Below are 13,386 nucleotides of genomic sequence, written 5' to 3' on the forward strand. Positions count from 1 at the left end.
GGACATCACTTCCACTAGAATCTGCATTCCTTGGTGGAGAAGTCCCTGTTAGCAGGGAGCTTTCTTGGCCTCCTCTGGCATAGCCCACTGCTGATCCTGTTCAAGAAGCTTTTCCAAAACAGTGTGGGGAGGATGCCGGAAAGGAGGGAGACGTGATGTGAAGGGGATGGTGGATATGGGGCTTGCCCCTCACCAATTTCTAGGGCCCTTTTGGAATCCCAGACATCAAGGTTTGTACAAATCAGCAAAGACCGGCCCAGATCCGACACATGAAAAACCAGGGCCTGCGTTAGTGGAGAAACTTTGGAACATCCTTTTTTACTCTGAACAGAAACACTTTGCAGGAAAATCCCTCTTAATCACCCCCAGCCCCCGGCAATGACTGCGGGCAGCAGCCAGAGCACCCCAGGTGACTGCCTTGGAGCCTCAGCTGCTCTCTGCTGTGGCAACAGGTGTCCTTCGGAAACTGCCCAATTAACCCTTTGCACCCAAGGTTCTCATTTTAATTACTGGAAATGCATCCCCCAAGCGATGCCATTTTGCACTCAGTGGTAAAGCCAGCTTCTAGTTGGGCTGGCGGTGCCTGCAGTGGGCAGGGCCACAGCACACTCATCCTTTCCTCCCTGTGCCAGGGCCACTCACTGCATGCAGCCTCCTCCTGAAAGGGGTCCAGATGGATTCTGGACCCCTCAGAGGGGCCCAAGCCCCTGGTCACAGAAGGAGAGAGGTGAGGCTGGCTGAATCCCCACCTGGAAGCACTCGGCCTGGCCCGGACACCTGGGCCCACGAGTGCTGCCCGGACAGACTCTTAGACTTGGTTCAGAGGGAACCCCCAAATCTCCAGGCCACACTGATGCCTCCCCAAAGGCCATTCATTTGTAAATCCAAGGACACTGCCTGGGCTCTGAAGCCCTTCTGAAGGACGCAGGCCCTGCTTTTGGGGTCACCAGACCTGTTCACAGGGGTGAACAGAGGATGGGGGCAGACCAGGAAACTAAAGCCAATGGGTACCCACAAACCCAGCTACCATGGGCTCCTCCTACCTTAAGATAGGGCTTGCTGGGCCACCCTCCACGGCCCGAGGACAGAGAGGATTCCTCAGCTGTCCCAACGCCCCATCACAGCCAGAGCCCGGGAGCCCTCCGCCGGAGATCTGCGCAGAGTGGCCTTGGCAGCCTGGCTCTTCCAAGGGAACTAGCGCCAAACGGACAGGCAGGCACAATTACCCGACGGCATTTCATTAGCAGGAGGCAGTGGGCCATCTTTTGGCGGCAGGCAACAGTGAGCGGCAGTGACAAAAAGCACTTGAAAAAAAAAATCCCATTATGGATTAATCAGCAGATGGGGCCGCGGGCACTGTGCTGCGTTGCCATGCCACTGCCTCACGGAGCCACCCCCTGGCTCCCCTGCACCCCCAAAAGTGCTCTGAACGGTGGGGTGGGTAGTCTGGGTGCCCTCCAGAAGGGGGAGGCCTGGTAGTTCCCTGACTGGGTGAGAACCCGCTGGGGCCACCACAGTCATTTCGCTTCCCCGTGCCCCAGGAGCAGGCTTGCCTTCAGGGTGGAGCCCGTGCCACCAGCCTCATCAGAGATGCTGATGACTCAGCTTGTGGCACCTCCTCCTGTTCCAGTCAAGTCTCACCACAGCCCTGCAGGTGGAGCCTTTTGCCCATTTTATGGATGAGGAAATCAAAAGCCAGACACACAGCAAACGAGTGCTGAGCTGGGAAGCAGTGGCTGGCTGCAGAGCCTGGAGCTTCCACCCTGAAGCTTCTGTGAAGCCCAGGGTCCCAGCACCCCGCCGTGGTCAGCCGCCCACCATCCTCCTCCGGCCTGCCCTCCCTGAGGATGTCTGGGTATCCAGGTTCCGCCACAGCAGTAGCCAGGCCGTCAGACAGCAGCTATGTAGTGGGCTGGTAAAAACGCCAGAATGCAAGTCAAAAATGAAATGCCTCACCTCCCCCCGCCAAGATGTTAGTCCTTAGGTAATTTCCTAAATTTATTACTTAAATAGACATCTTCCCACGAGTGTCTTTGGAATTGCTTTTTAGAAATGTAGGACAATGCACCAGAGGGGACCTGCGGGGCCCAGGCTCCAATCCCAGCAAGCAGAGCCTCTGTCTCCCCATCTGCTATGTGCACACGACCAAAATCAGTCCTTGAGAGCTGAGGCGTGAGGCAGGGCGTGGGCGGGCCCTCAGCATTCAGCTGCCCCTTTCTCACTGCCTTTAAAGTTTTGTCACTGAAACCCTTGTCCCATTTAATTTGCTTATGTAACACGGATGGCGGTAAACTGCCACTTCTGTGGAATCTCAGCTTCCTTGGGGTTTGGGGGGAGTCCTGCTGGACAGTCACTGTAGTGAGGCCCAGAGAAGGACCACCCCCCAATCTGGAGTGAGTGGTCCCTTTGCTCCTGGACTTCAAGGCTCTCATCCCCTTCCGCCTGCAGATGGCAGCTCTCCAGAGCCCCTTCTATGGAGATAAAATGAACCTGTTCTCCCTCTGCCAGAAGATCGAGCAGTGTGACTACCCACCTCTCCCTGGAGAACATTACTCTGAGAAGGTGAGTCCGCTGCCGCCAGGGCCTGACCTGGCAAGCCCCAGGCAGCCTTGTGAGGAGGGGCACTTCCAAAACACCACGGCCGTGGGGCTGAGCTTGGGTTCACTTAACAGGGTGGAGGAGGGAACATTTCTGGGAAAGTGACTCAGAGGGAAAAAGTAGATTAATTTTACTGAAGAGCTTTCATGGACACCAGTCTGGGCCCCGGATTCAGGACTGTCTGTGGCTGGCCACGGGCACAGAAACCAGCTGCAGCGGGCCGAGGAGGCCCTGTTTGCACACTTCTGCCTGTTTGGCTACCAACCTGGGGCTCGAGTGTGAGGCTTGCTGCCGCAGGTCCGAGATGGAATCCCCGTGGTGCCAGACAACAGGAACCAGACGCAGAGGCCGGCAATGGCAGGGCCCTGGCTTGTCCCACACCACTGCTGGCTGCTGCTCTGCTCCCGTGACAGGAAACCACAGCAAGGAGACCAGTCTGGCCTCCGTGCTGTCACAGACCTGAGTCGCACCTTTTTACTTTCGACATTTGACACCGGGCTCTGGACAGATGCTGCAGGTCTGGCACCGGGCTACGCCAGGTACTGTGTGTGACCGCCATCTTCCTCAGTTCCATCACCTTGAAAAACAGGGCTGTTTGCCTTTATGGATAAAATGTGAGGATGAAATGACAGGTTTATAGCACAGCACGGCTGAGGGTGTAGACAGACGCATACATAGGTTTACACACCCCCTTCACTGTTCCTGGGTGAGTCACTGACCTTTTCTATTTCCTCACCTGTAAAATGGGGATAATCCTAGAACCTGGCTCACAGGGTCAGTGTAAGGATTCAGGTGATGCATGACCAGCCTGACATTTACCCCACTGTCATCAAAAGTAGCCGCTGGATGTAGCCCAGGGCCTGGCTCAGAGCGAATGCTCTGTAAGCATAACTATTAACATTAGTTCTCTTCAAGGTTAATGCTAGTAAACTATTATTATTTCTGTCTAAGGTCAACACCAGTAGGTGTGAAGGGGAGCCTGAGACCTCCCTGGGCCTGCTCTGCCCGATCACGGGCCATTGCCTCATGATAACAACATCTCCCACTCAGGACCTACTGTGTTGAGTCCTCCCCCACCCCATGTTACCAGTGAAGAAACTGAGACACAGATGGGTTGTCACTTGCCCAAGGTCACATAACTTGCAAATAGTGGGATTTGAACCCAGATGGCCCTGTACCTCGCCACTGTGCCATCCTGTCTCTTGATGGCACACCTCTTTAGTAGCCAGCTATCCAGGTGGGGTGGGGGTCTGTGCAGCTTCTTGAAATCCCAATCGTAAAGGCTCGAAGGCTCTGGAAGCAGCAACTGTTCTCCAGGGGCCTGGGTTTGGACGAGCCAACCCGCAGAGACCAGGTCTCCCAGTGTGCTCTAATCCTGTGTCCAGGCAGGGCGACCAGAAGGGTCACCCACCACCCTTCTCCTGGCAGCTTTTGTACTAAATGCCATGCTCACTGGCTTCAGACCCCAGAGGACAGAAGGGCCGGGCCAGGAGCACAGGCCTCTGCAGGCGGCAGAGTCAACCACTCCACGTGAGCCCCCTGGTTCAGGACCAGCCGCCTGTTGGCTGCTGCCCCCACCCCGACCCCAACCCCCACAGGGCCAGCCTGATAATTTTACTGAAGAGCTTTCACCGCCCCAACAGCAGGACTGTGCGTGCTCTCTTCACGGCTTTTGCATCAGTGGCTTAGAGTTCTTCCCCGTACCTTGGGGGGAAGGACTTATGCTCTAGAGTGGAAGTTGGCAGGAAAGAACTAGTTAGATTTCTTTCCCAATAGTTGCATTTGGTTTATTTTTTCTCCCCTTTTGTTTAAATTTGGAAGTCTGTACTATTTGGAAGGAGCTTGGAGTCATGCAACTTGGAGCAAATCATAACTTCTGTGCCTCAGTTTCCCACCTATAAAAGGGAACCGTAATTGCTGCCTTACAGATATGAAGTTGAAACAAATCAACCCGCATGTAGCCCTCCATCCCCTTCTCTCCTGAGCTAGTCCCTCCACCTGCATGAGCTGCTGCTCTCTGGCCTCCAGTTATGTGCAACATTTCTAGGCTGTGTGTCTGGGAGCAACTGGGACTCCTCAGCACTCGAGCCCCTCTATCACCTCTAAGAAATGGAAATAAGACACTTGATTATTTTTGTTTCTCGATTTCCGAAATTTTCAAACCAACATTTACTGCAGACTACGTGGTCTACTCACAAATGACAATTGGGGTCACACAGACGTCACCTGTCAGAGGCCAACCACAGCTACCTTCCTGAATACTGTAAGGTTCCGCAAAGCCTCTTCTCATCCTGGGCAGCCTGTCTCCAGGAGTGGCCAGGCCGTGGAGCGCCAGAAAGGCAGCACGCAGCTTGGAGGGATGCTCAAAGTGCCTGAGCCAGAGGACCCTTGTTTGCAGCCCCAAACACCTCAGGAATGACGCATGGAGGGTGAACAGTAGCCCCGGGGCCTCTGCATGGCACTGCCACCCTCCCGAGACTCCCTGGGCATGGCCACTGCCTCCATGTGAGCCCCCTGGTTCAGAACCAGTCACCCACTGGCTGCTGTCCCCAACCCCCCGCAGGGACAGCCAGCCCCTCCAGCAGCAGGTATTTAAATGAAAAAATTGCAATGAGCCCAGTGATGCAAGTTAAGATGTAGGCTTTTTAAGGTCATTATTTTAATTACCATTAAAATAATTGGCACTCTGGCTATCAGAAGAGGGGAGGCATCAGAGGCTCAAGGCGCCCCTCCCCCACCCCAGGCGGGCGCAGCCTTCAGTGTCTGTATAATTAAAAGCTCCGTCTTTCACGAGCACAATAAAGAGGCCAGGGGGTGGGCAGACTGAGCCCTGCTGCATGTTAATGCATTTATTATGATCAATAAGCCCTTGCCTTGAGTTTTGTCCTCTGGTTTGGGCATCTGCATGACTGACAGCGTGTGCGTGTGCAACACACACACACACTCACATATTCACCTAGCAGTGTGGACAGTTGAAAGTTCAGTTATTTGGAGGTAACCACTCCCAGGGTCTCAAAGGCATGGCCTCTGGGGCCAGACAGGCCTGGGACTGGTCCTGGCTCTGCCCCGTGGCTGTGTGGCCATGCACCCAGCACAGTCCTAAGCGTCGTCCCTCATCTTTTAGTTGCTTTGAGCACCACGAGTCCGTGCAAAGTGCTGCCACAGAGCCTAAGGCTAACACGCCGTCCTCTCCCTTGCAGTTACGAGAACTGGTCAGTATGTGCATCTACCCCGACCCCAACCAGAGGCCCGACATCGGATACGTGCACCAGGTCGCCAAACAGATGCACGTGTGGACATCGAGCACCTGAAGTTGGCCGCGGCGTGCCCCATCAGAGCCAGCGCCTCTCCGCCTTACTTGTCTCCTCTCCAAAGTGGCCCCCTGGGAGCCTAGATCAACTAGGACAAGAGACCAACTAAGACAACAGGCTTCAGCAGGTTCCCTGGAGGGGGGGCGGGCTTTACAGCAGATGCTGAGTGCAGAGGGGGAGGGCAGTGTCACGAGTTACTGGTGGTCACATTCAAAGGTCCTTTCTTTAAACTGTTGTGGACTCAGCTGGGTTAACAGGTGTGGTTCAGCGAGCCAGGGACGCACCCTCTGTATCTGGACTGTAATGTGAATCTAGGACAATCTCTTCAATGACTGGAGGACAATCTCTTCAATGACTGGTCAAGGCTGATAGTAACACAACTGCAGGAGATGGTGTGATTTGTACTGAGCCTTTGAAAATGGCTTGTAGAGGTTCAGTTTAGCTCTTAGAATCTTTTCAAACAATCAAGCTGTGTGCTTAATTTACTCTGTCATAAAGGGATAAAGTGGACATAATTTTTTTAAAATAGAGTGGAGATTTTCCTAATATTTTTATCTACGTGTATAACTCGATGAATACAGATGGGAACCCAGTATCAGAAGACAGAGTATTCGAAAGGCACAAGTGTTTTCCATGCAGTCCGGCCCCGCAACCTTCTGCCAACACCTGCTCTGTACCAGGCACTTCGCCACCTGCTTAAATGCCGGCAGTTCATTTAACGATCAGTGTTAAGCGTCTTCCTCTGTGGGAAGGCAGCGTGGCATACGATAAATATAAAACGTGCCCTCAGGCTGTTGTTCTCTGTACAAGTTCTGGTCTGCAACTTCCTACCACCACCCTGGGCAACTTTCTTAGCCTCTCTGAGCCTTAGTTTTCTCATCTGTAAAATGACACCTACCTTCAGGGTGCTGACAGAATTTGAAATAAAATATGCAAGTTGTCTAGCACATTGTAGATGATTCAAAAATGGTAGCCACACACCCCTCCACAAAACTCAAGTCCATGGCCCATGTACGCCAAAGTCAAGGATTAATGTACAAGTGTCTTATGTGTAGAAAACCAGAAATGTGTTCCTTTATTTCTTGTTCCCAAATAGGATTAACTGTGAAGACTAATTTATAAATGTGAACTTAAGGAAAACTCAAGCTCTGAAGGAAATAGTTTGAATTTTGTCTTTATACTCAAGTTAATCCTCAAATGGTCTATGTTGTCGTCCACTAATTTGGGGACAGTTCAGCCCTCCAGAGAGAGCACATGCCTGCCTGCTCCATTTATGTCCTGGTCAGGGGCTCTGACTGCGGCCGATTCGCTGACCAGGCCTCCCTGGGGACAAAGGACTCGGGCTGGGCCACTGCCCTGTTTCCATGTGTGAACTCTGTTCTACTGTAACACTGTTGGGTTGGAGGGGTTTACTTCAGACGCAACCTTTGCTTTGTATGTGTTCTCCATGTCTGAAATAAAACAGGGTGAGGGGGGTTACTTTTGTGAATGAGTACGATTCATGGATAATTTTAAAGCAGCTTCACACTGCAGCACAATTTCTTGAGCCATCTTTACAAACAGTTTCTCAGGCTCCTGACATTTTGAGGAATCCCGAAACTTTTTCACACTTCCCAGGTCCTTTTGACAGTCATCTGCCAAGCTGCTTCCCTAAGTATTTTCACTGTTCTCCTACCCCACTCCTGGCAGTTTTAACAAGGGAGGCTGGCCCCAGAGTGGTTCTCTCTGGAAGACCTGGTGCCGGGCCTCTTGCTCATGGTGCTGGGCTCTCTGGGGAAGAGTCAAGGCCCTGCCTCCGGCCTAGACTCTTAACTGCAAGCTTTTCTGATTCCAGACAGATTTTTTGCAAATATTCTGCTTAGTTCTCAGAGCCCCTATTGCATCTCCCTTGGCAGAATGTGTGCTGCACAGATGAACTTGCTTTCTGCATGTCATGAGAACAATTCTGCCTACTAGGACCCTCTGGAGGAGTAATTTCAACCATTCACCAGGCCTGAGTGTTTGTGAAATAACTGTATCCTAATTATTACAAACAGTAACCCCCAAAGCAGCCTCTGACTTCCGTGAACTTGCCAAAGTGGTGTCTACCCAGTTTCACGCAGCCATGGTAAAGCAGACTGTCCACCTACCTGCTTTTTCCTGGTACTTAGAATTCATCATGTCTGACTATTTCTTTCCTACTTGGCTGCTGGGGTAAAAGGCTGTGCTGTACTCATCCTAAAAAAAAAAAAAAAGAAAAAGCGGGGACCACCCTAAACAAAGAGAAAGTAAGTTAGCACAAGGGGTGGGTATATATGTTCACCTGGAGAATCCAAGTCACCTAACCTGAGGTCCTGTCTGTTTTTAGGAGGACTGCATCGCTCCTGAAGGGGAGGCCAGGTCGATGGGCCTTAATGGCCAAAAACTCCACACAGCCTCTAGACCTCAGCCTGGTTTTTATTTTTTATTGGGTTTCATTCAGCAAACACTGGCCGAATGAATGTCTTACAGGGGGAGTCTCCACTGACACCCCCCCCCCCCCGTCTTCTAGAGCAGCAACCAGCCACCCACTGACACCGTTCAGGAAGTGTCCATCGTCTGGACTGTTTCTTCCAGCACCTCGAATCCCAGGGGAGTGACGTTTTCAGTGAGAACTGCCGTGGTCCCCTTCTCACATCTGTACCGACCAGACCTAGTGAGAAAACAGCAGCAATGAGTTAGGATCCCCTCAAGGGGCCCGACGGAGGGCTGGAGAGAGGGACGAGTATTCAGGGGAGGCAGCAGACAAGCCTGGACTGGAATCCTGGCTCTCCTGATTCCAGCTCTGAGACCTTGGGGGATTCAAATGCCCCAGGCTCGCTCTCAAATTTCCTTGACCACCTCACCATCCCCAGAAGATGTTGGAAATTATTTGGTCATTTGCCTTCAAGCTTTAACAACCTCCTGAAAGCACCTTTCAGTAACCAGCAGGAAGTGAGTCCTTTCATTAAGCTGCCACCGCCGCCCTTCTCTTGTGTAGCAACAAGACTGACCTGTTACCTTAAACACTTTAAAAATATTTGGAAGCGTAAACCGTATAAAAATGACCCAGAGACAGACTCTGGGCTTGTCATTTTAGACCATACTCTCAATAATCAAGAAAGGAGAGTTAACTGTCCCCTGCAGGGACGTGGTGGGGCACCATTAGGACACGTTACCCAATCCCTTTCTGGGAGTGAACCTGACAGCTTTCTCTGAGCACAGGCAGTCTGGGGGGTACACATGTGAACTGCTCATTCTCACGCTGGGGCGGGAATTGCATTATCGTCGAACAGCATACAAATCCAACTGCTCCTCTGGACTGTCCCCGGCTGGGGCACTGTTTCTGTCAGCCTGACAGGGACTAACAGAAGGCTGCTGGCTGTGTCATGACCACATGGCTCCTCGAAAACCCATCCTATCAAATGAGCACTTGTGCTCAGAAGCAGGAAGCAGAAGAGGGCGATGTTACAGAGCTCTACATAAATTCAAGAGGCTTGTGTGGCAAAGAATGGCTGGCCTTTATCTCTGCTAAACCATCCTGTCCCCTCCATTCGCTCCTTTGCAGCAGCAGCACTTTTTTAAGATGTGACCCCACCCCCGTTGCTGTGAAAATGTGGCTCCTTCCCCCAGGCTGGACTCTTGGCAGCTCGTCCCCTCAGAACCAGAGCCTCCTCACCATCCTGGGTAAGGCCTGGTTTCAGTAGCACGCAGGCAGAGCTTCTGCCTCGGGCAACAGTGGATGGCAAACCAGGGCGCAGGGGGCTGAAAGCACAGGAGCCAACGGGCATGTGCGAGGCCAGGTCCACACTGGGACTGGGCACAGGCTGCTGCCCAGACCTAGGGCTCCGCGCCCACCTGACTGTCCACCTGGGAAAGGTTCCCCAAGCCAGGCAGTACCTGCATAGTCAGCCACGGCAGAAAAGGTGACAGTAAGATTCAACGGTGTGCTCTGTTGCTGTAGTGCCCGCTGGCACCAGGCACCGCTGCAGGGCCTGGACACGAAGGGGTAGCAGGTTCCTGACACCTGCCAGGGCGGGCCCAGCACCTTTCCCACCACCTCACTTCATCTCACAAGCAGCCGAGGGGTCGCTTTATTTCTGTTCTTATGCGTTTAGTCTCCTTACAAACGAGTGGCCTAAGTCCCGAGGGAGTAAGACATGCCGCTGCTGCACTTCCTTTTGGATATGAACTCCTGTGAGCACGGGCTCCTTGTCCAGCCACAAACACTACTTCTCAATGGCTCAAACGGCTTCCAGAATTCTCCCAGCACACTGCTCAGTCTGGATGGAGTATAACCACCTCCCTTTCCTGAACTTCACTGTGGACTTGCTCAGGTCATGCAGCATCATGCAAATAACAGGGAAGAGGGCCATGCAGGGATACTTGGCTCCCACCTGAGAGAGCTCAGCAAAGCCTGCTTCCCTCAACACAGACCCAGGCCTCAAAGGTCGCTTCCGTTCCTGCTAGAGACCCCACGGGGTCATGGGAGATCACCGAGTCCAGCTCCATCATTTCACACAGGGAGACTGACCGGCCAGACAATGCCATCTCCCCAACCCGAGCCAGAGCTCTGGGCCCTGTCCAGCACAGAGTTTCCACAATGCTGAGCGCACACGGCAGTGAGTACCTGCTGGTCCTCAACGTTCTACTCGTCCCTTGTGAATGACTCGATTTGGACTTTGAGTACCCGCACTGGGAGTTAAAGCAAGCATTCCAGAAGATGCTGTGCTGGTTATCCCCAGGTGAATGCAGCTGGAAGCAGAGCTCGGAGCCACAGGATGGACAAGCAGCCGGGCAACTACGCAGGGCTGCACAAGTGAGGGCCCCGTCCTGTCCAACACACCAGCTAGGGCTTGTCCCCCGAGCCTAGGCTGCACCACAGAGACATTGCTCCCGCTCAGCACATCCACAGGCTAAACGGCACGGCTCCCTCGAGCGGCGGAAGCACAGTCAGCTCCCAAGGCGAGCCTTCAGAGACTCTTAACCAGTGGTTTAGAGCTGCATAGGACTTTTGCACCACTCTCAGAAAAGCTACAGCCGGCTGCCCTGAAAAATGCACTTCACAGAATTTCATACAGAATCCAGGGGATTCTTCAAGAGACTAGAGAAAGCACAGCAGGTGGTTCAAACCTCTTCCCAGCCCCCAGCCTAGGGCTCTTTTCTGGCCCCATTCCACTTCTCCTGTCAACATTTTACAAATTAAATCACTTTCCTACACCTGATAGCAGCCCAGAATCATAAGGCAAACAATGATTCAGAAGTCTATCGTGTAAGGCTGGTTTGGGGACACTGGATTTACTTAACATGGGTAAGAATCCAGATGCCGTGGACAGGTAAAGGGTGGCCCCAGAAGTCAGGGGACCGAGAAAAAAACTGTATCTCCTCCACTTACCTGGTCCCCTTCTTGTTGGGCACTGAGTACGGGCGGAGAAAATCCAACTTGCTCTTGCTGATGACACACAGGTCAATATTACTTCCAGACCCCAAGTCATTGAAAATGCCAGCTGCAATGGCTTCACTCACCAGCTTCTTCGCTTCCTCCTCCTGTGAAAAAGAATGGCAACAACAATGTCCAGCAGTGCACAAAGGCACCTGTGTGGTAGGAACTGTTTGCAGTGCACGTTTATAGATGAAGAGGTCTCAAAGTCCCTCAGTGACGTGCCGAAGCTTCCTGAGCTGGGAAGTGCGGGACCAGGCCTTCCACACCCCTGTGCACACACCCACTCTTGCACACACTGCTTCACGTCAGACAATCACCGCATAACTGAGCACTATGCGCTGGTGGAGAGCAATTTATAATCTAAAACGGGTCAGTAAGCTCTTCTTGGGAAGTGGAATATATACAGTCTCTGTCGTAACTACTCAACTCAGTCATGATAGCACAAAACAGCCATACACAACCCAGAAACAAATGTGTGTGGTGTGCACCGATAAAACTTTATTAACAAAAACAAGTGGTGGGCCATATTTGGCCCATGGGCTGTAGTTTGCTAACTCCTGATCGAAAATGTCCAACAATAGTTATACCTGCTTACTGGTAACATAATAAAGTCAATTATCATAGGGGAAATAGTAACTAACACCAAAACAACCAGCATTCTGGGAAAATGGTGGCAGAGCCAAGGGTATGACCTCTTGACGAAGAGAATCCATTGCCTCTCACTAACGAGCCTACAAGTTCACTGAAGTGATTCATTTCTTTGAATCAGTCTTCTAGTTCTCCTTTAAGAAGCAAGTCTAAGTCCTGAACGGTTACTGGTAAAAGTGGATTAATTCATTTCTTTTCCAAGAAAGCCTATCATGTGCCAGGTCCTATGCCAGGAGCTCGGGCTGCAGAGATGGATGAGGCCTCAAGGTGTCTGACCTGTAGGGCCTCTAAGTCCAGTGGGGGCATCAGACCCCAGTAACTACAATGCAGTGTGATAAGGGCTAACAGATAACTGAGAAGGAGCGATGGGAACACTGCCTCATTCAGCAAAGCTTCAGGGAGGCCTGACGGACAGGCCATCCACCAGGCGCTCAGAAACAGGGCAGTGAAACAGAAGGCAGGCAGTGGGGGCAGCCAGGTGGGAGGGATCTGAGCAACACCAAGTGCAAGCTCTTTATGAACAAGGACAACAATGAACTAATCTCCCAAAGAAGGGACTCTACTTGTGCTGCTACCCCTTCCTACTCCACCAGGGCACTGGAGTCCATAAACATGCAAGCTGAACTAAAGAGCTCATCCAAGTAATATCCTTTGAGAAACAAGACTCCCTGCCCCCAATTCTAGCCTGAGATCGTCAAAGGGCAGATTCGCTGACTTTACATTGTGAGATCCAGAGACCACTCAGGGCTCCTGCTCTTCTGCCTGCCCTACGCCAGGAAGTGGGATTCCAGTGGCACGAGCGCCCTCTACAGACTCGAAAGGATAGACAAGGCTCTGCTGGAAGTGGGGACCCTCAGGAACCCAGCAGCAGGGGCTAGGAGGGCATTCTGATCCTTATTGCAAGTTAATTCACTTCCTGAGTGGCACATATGTGGGGCCAACGAAGCCACTGAGCCTCTTGTGCATAAAGAGCCCCATAAGAATTCATTCAAACAGGATCCTCTAATCAAGAAGTCTCTCCTGGGACTCCCAGCAGTCTGAGGCCAAACCTTACCAGCGACCAGCGGGTAGCACAGAAAGCATCTCAGAGAAGGAGATGGCTGCTGTGGATCCTACTACGACAGACAACAAAAACCAACCACTAATTTAATAAATGCAACCTCACTCCAACTCGTTTCTCTTATTAAACGACCCTAGACCCTAGACCTGCACATGTGCCGCGTGTCGGGGGTATCCTACTTATTCCCCTGTTCCTGACCTACCTTCTCTTCTCTGCTGTTTTCATTATTTCCTTTGCTCTGTCATCGCTGCTTTCCTCATCATAGCTGCTGGTGCCTTAAGCCAGCCAATAGTACATGGTGGATGTCACAAATCCTGCTGGTAGCACAC

General features: G+C 52.1%; 2 protein-coding genes across 2 annotated transcripts in view; one reads left to right on the plus strand and one right to left on the minus strand.

Moving 5' to 3' along the window:
• Positions 1-8,128, plus strand: part of NEK6 (NIMA related kinase 6) — an 80,467-nt gene extending 72,339 nt beyond the window's left edge. Inside the window, exons 9-10 of the mRNA XM_081066144.1 lie at positions 2,449-2,562; positions 5,799-8,128. Of these exons, the coding sequence (XP_080922270.1) occupies positions 2,449-2,562; positions 5,799-5,909 (225 nt within the window). The 3' untranslated portion in view covers positions 5,910-8,128. The remainder of the gene's footprint in view (positions 1-2,448; positions 2,563-5,798) is intronic.
• A 199-nt stretch (positions 8,129-8,327) lies between these two features.
• Positions 8,328-13,386, minus strand: part of PSMB7 (proteasome 20S subunit beta 7) — a 55,081-nt gene continuing 50,022 nt past the window's right edge. The window contains exons 7-8 of the mRNA XM_081066145.1: positions 11,302-11,453; positions 8,328-8,580 (exon numbers count right to left, since the gene is read on the minus strand). Coding sequence (XP_080922271.1) covers positions 8,469-8,580; positions 11,302-11,453 — 264 coding nt within the window. The 3' untranslated portion in view covers positions 8,328-8,468. The remainder of the gene's footprint in view (positions 8,581-11,301; positions 11,454-13,386) is intronic.

The sequence above is a fragment of the Rhinolophus hipposideros genome (assembly GCF_964194185.1).
Source record: "Rhinolophus hipposideros genome assembly, chromosome: 11".
Classification (NCBI taxonomy): Eukaryota; Metazoa; Chordata; class Mammalia; order Chiroptera; family Rhinolophidae; genus Rhinolophus; species Rhinolophus hipposideros.